The sequence below is a fragment of the Arachis ipaensis genome, chromosome B05, assembly GCF_000816755.2.
Source record: "Arachis ipaensis cultivar K30076 chromosome B05, Araip1.1, whole genome shotgun sequence".
NCBI lineage: Eukaryota > Viridiplantae > Streptophyta > Magnoliopsida > Fabales > Fabaceae > Arachis > Arachis ipaensis.
Window position 1 is genome coordinate 25174528 of NC_029789.2, and position 4681 is coordinate 25179208.

At 34.1% G+C, this 4681-nt stretch overlaps 1 protein-coding gene across 1 annotated transcript; it reads left to right on the forward strand.

Moving 5' to 3' along the window:
- LOC107643373 (spermidine synthase) lies at window positions 351-4294 on the forward strand. The gene is made up of 9 exons (XM_016346997.2): window positions 351-630; window positions 1802-1878; window positions 1971-2093; window positions 2365-2469; window positions 2627-2699; window positions 2791-2862; window positions 2956-3151; window positions 3315-3438; window positions 3898-4294. Exons 1-9 carry the CDS (start codon window positions 453-455, stop codon window positions 3961-3963), a joined length of 1014 nt encoding a protein of 337 aa, XP_016202483.1. The 5' UTR covers window positions 351-452; the 3' UTR covers window positions 3964-4294.

Below are 4681 nucleotides of genomic sequence, written 5' to 3' on the forward strand. Positions count from 1 at the left end.
TTTACATTTACATGAAGTATTATTCTTTTATACAATAAAGTATTTAACAATAATGTATTGACATTCGACAATGCAAAAGTATAATTTATATTGTGAATTAATTAAAGTAAATGACTAATATGACAATTTTTATTTAAATTAAATAACAGGATTTCAAGCCTTTAAATACTCACAAAAATTTGTATCATGATCGAGTCTCGTCCAGTACCAACTTTCGGTAAAGAAAAAACGTAACTTTATTGACTTGGAGTGTTATATGGCAATGATGAAAAATACCCAAATTTAAATTTAAATAAATAAATAAATGCAAAGAGCGTGTGGGTTAACCCACCAATCCACCATTATATAATAGAGAACAAAACAAGTAATAGGGTGAAAGGTAAACAAAACAAACTAAAGTGTGTGCGGTTCGTGCAAACTACTCATCACAAAACGCTTCAGTGACCATAGACATGGCGGCAGAAGAGAGCATAGTTGACTCCACCGATTTTCCCGTCAAGAGGCCAAGGGAGAACGAAGAGAATGGCTCAGCTTCCACCCTCACCGTCGACGCCGCCGCCGCAAAGGACCCGAACGGAATCTCTGCCGTTATCCCTGGCTGGTTCTCCGAAATCAGCCCAATGTGGCCCGGTTCGGTTTTTTTATACCATCACCCTCCGTATTTCAAAGATGGAAACTTTTCGTTGTTTCTGGTCACCCCATAACTGAAATTTTTAAACTTGCTTTCTTTTTTATTTTTATTTTTTAAATATATTTAACATCTTGTGGTGTTTGTGGTTCTGTGAAGGAACACGGGTTTTGATTGTTTGGTATATCATTTATTTACTATCAGTTGGCAGGTTTTGTTTTTTGAAATTGACGTTTTGATTGTTTAATTGTTTTCTGTCTCAAATTTTTAAAATCTCATCTCAGCATGATTTTTAGTTTGCAGGGGTGTTTACTACTACATGACTTTTTCTCTCTTGGTTCTGTTGTGTTCTAGAATTTTTTTAACCCTTTATCATGGATTTTAAGGATTCTGTAACTAAGAGTTGATGATTGGTGTAGTAACTAGTATTTTTTCTGTTAATAATAATAATTAATAAATAATAAAAAACATGGAGTGTGATTGGTTACTTTAGAACATTTGGAAGTTCTGCTTTCATCTGTTGCATATTTTCATGACTATACATATGGATTCATTGGAGACTTAAAGATCTATGCAGACTCTGGTTTTTTTTACATATGAGAGTTAACTTGAATGCTTGTATGATGTCAACAATTTATTTATATATATCTATTCCTGTTTGTATAATCCACTTTGAGGTTTTTACTATGTATATGATGAGATGAAGCATGTAAATGAGCTACTTAAATGATAGAGGAGTTGGTTTGTTAACTGAATGGATTATGCATAAAAGTGCATTTCAGATCTGTGTATTCCATTTTGAGGCACTTAATCATTGTCTTAAATGATTCAGCCTTCCTTTTTTTTTTGGCTATATTTTCAACTCACTTTATATTCTATTATGTTGGACTCGCTTCAAGGGCCATCGCCTTTGCTATGGTATATGAAGTTATTTTGGTAGAATAATGGTCTGTTATCATTAACAGAACTACAGAAGTGGATTTTCAATCTCTTTGCAAGGGAATAAATATATTTGTCTACATCTTATGCCTTTAATTTTTCACAAAACCAAAACGGGATATTATCCTTAGAGTAACTTGCACATTGTTATCAAATGCTTCGGTAAGTTTACAATGTTTGCACCAGTCTTTAGTAATAAGACTCAGGAAGTCGAATTCGGCCGTGTTTTTGCAGGGGAGGCTCACTCGTTGAAGGTGGAAAAGATTTTGTTTCAAGAGAAGTCTGACTACCAGAATGTCATGGTCTTCCAGGTACATATACATCAAGTAAAAAAGTTTCATTTTTTCCCCTATTCATGGTCCTAGTTTTATTTAACTTGTATGTGGGTGATATCTTTTTGCAGTCTTCGACATATGGCAAGGTTCTTGTTCTAGATGGAGTCATTCAGCTGACAGAAAGGGATGAATGTGCTTATCAAGAGATGATCACTCATCTTCCTCTTTGCTCGATTCCAGATCCAAAAAAGGTCTTTTGATAATTTGAATCTCACCTCGAATTTCGTACATGTCTATTATGCCTTATTTGTTGCCAAATATGTGTGATAACAAAATCTATTGTGATTTATATATATAAGGTGACTTCTGGTGGACGTTTCGTTTATAATTGCAAGAAAATTTATTTGTGGTTTATTCTCCTTTTTCTGACCCGAGACCTAAGAGATTTGATTGTTTTCCTTTCTGTAACTTATGAAATTTAACTGTTCTTTCCTTCTTATAATCACCTTAATTTTCAATTAGGTTTTGGTTATTGGGGGAGGTGATGGTGGAGTCCTGCGGGAAGTAGCACGCCATTCTTCTGTAGAAAAGATAGACATCTGTGAGATAGACAAGATGGTTGTCGATGTAAGTCTTGGCATTATGACACTTGCTTCCTCGCTCTAATCGGTGCTATATATATATTTCACTCGGCCTAAAAGCTACAACACTTTGATATTTAAAGACCTCTCTAGTATAGCAATACATGTTCAATATTAAAACTGAAATCGTTATACTTTTGCAGGTCTCCAAACAATTTTTCCCTGATGTAGCTATAGGTTATGAGGACCCACGTGTAACACTTCATGTTGGCGATGGTATGATCAGCTACATCTTTTCGGTAGAAAAAAATGTTCACTAGCTGTTATAGGACTACTTTTCTCATGATATTTTCTCTGAATGTTCTAGGTGTTGCATTTTTGAAGGCAGTCCCAGAAGGAACCTATGACGCAATTATAGTGGATTCGTCTGATCCTATTGGTAGGATATACATGTAATGCCTTAGAGTTTTTCTGGCCTTGTACATACGTAATTTGCTTCGTAAAACTGAGATTATTTTGTATATCCTTGAAGGTCCTGCCCAAGAGCTTTTTGAGAAACCTTTTTTCGAGTCGATTGCAAGGGCTCTTCGTCCAGGAGGTGTCGTGTGTACTCAAGCAGAAAGTATTTGGCTCCACATGCATATCATCGAGGACATCGTTGCAAATTGTCGCCAGATATTTAAAGGTTCTGTCAACTATGCTTGGACCACAGTTCCTACATACCCGAGGTACTCATTAAATCTACTTTCTATTTTCAAATTTGCTTTCTGCAAAAGATTCATGTATGTTCTTCTTCTGGTTATAATACTGTGACATTTTAATGTACTTTGTGGTTTAGTTATGATGTAGAACTCGAGAAGTGATGATTAATTCGTATTTCTTCCATTGCAGTGGGATGATTGGTTTCATGCTTTGCTCAACTGAGGGGCCTGCTGTAGATTTCAAGCATCCGGTGAATCGCATAGATGAGAATGATCAGAACTCGGCGAAGCCACTGAAATTTTACAACTCTGAGGTAATGCTTCTTCTCCTTCATCATGCCGTTGTTCTCTTAGGTAGCGTTTGTTTTAAGGTACTAAGACGGAGATTGGGAGACTGGAAGACTGAGACTCAATATTATGTTTGTTGGCTTAGAGACTGGTACTAAAATTTCAGTATTTCAGTCCCTCAAAAAAGTTAAGACACAGGAGACTGAAATTTTTGAGAACGAAGATTGAAATTTTAATAACATTTTATACCTAAAATACCCCTATTTTAATTAATTAATTCTAACTTTACTCTTTGTGCAAATTAAATTAGAACTTCATTTTTATTTCAATCTCTATTTCCCACTTTACACTAAACACAATACTAAGACTTATTTTAGTCTGTCTCTCAGCCTCTGTCTCTCAGTTTCTGTTTCTCTTTCAAAAGCTACCTTATTATTGTTTCTGACTTGTTGACTATTTTCTAACGTGTTCTTTTGTTGTTCCAGCTTCATACAGCTGCGTTCTGTTTGCCATCTTTTGCTAAGAGGGCCATTGGTTCCAAAGCAAACTGAGGGAATTCGCCGGAGATTCGACTTAGCACGTGTCGTTGACCTTGAAATCCGGCCCGGCATTCGTCCTTGGTAAACTAGTCCATTATCTATCTATCAAGGAACTGCGGAATAAGTTTAGAACTTCAAGTCGACATTGAAGAGAGTAACTTTTATTTCTTGAAATGAGTAAGATGATGGATTCAGTTGTTAGTAGCTTTACCCGTTAATCATTATAGATAATGCGCAACCTTGAGAGACCTTAAGAGTACTTTTTTTCTTTAATTTGTAATGCAATATGGTTGTTTTTTAATTTTTACTAATTTGCTTAAAATTGAAACGTGTTCTTAATTTATTTATTTTGTCCTTCATGCATTTGGCGTACATCCACTTCTTTTAGAGTAATATTTCAAATCGATTTCTGAAAAATTTAGTTGGAAAATTTAATTTTCATTTAATTTTAATCAACTAAATCAGTCTTAATTTTTTGTTTTGTTAGACATTAATTTTTATGACAACTTTTGATAAAGAATTAGATAAATTAATTTTTATTATTATTTAATGAATAACAAAATAGTTTCTAAAAAATTTTTGGGTAAATACTTCTATAAATGAACAGTATGAAAAATAGTATAAAAATAGAAATAAAAATTAGTAGTTGAAATTTATTGAAGACTAAAGTATAGAGTTAAATCCCAAAATAGTCATTGAGATTGGCGTCGTGCAATAAAATCGTCTCTGA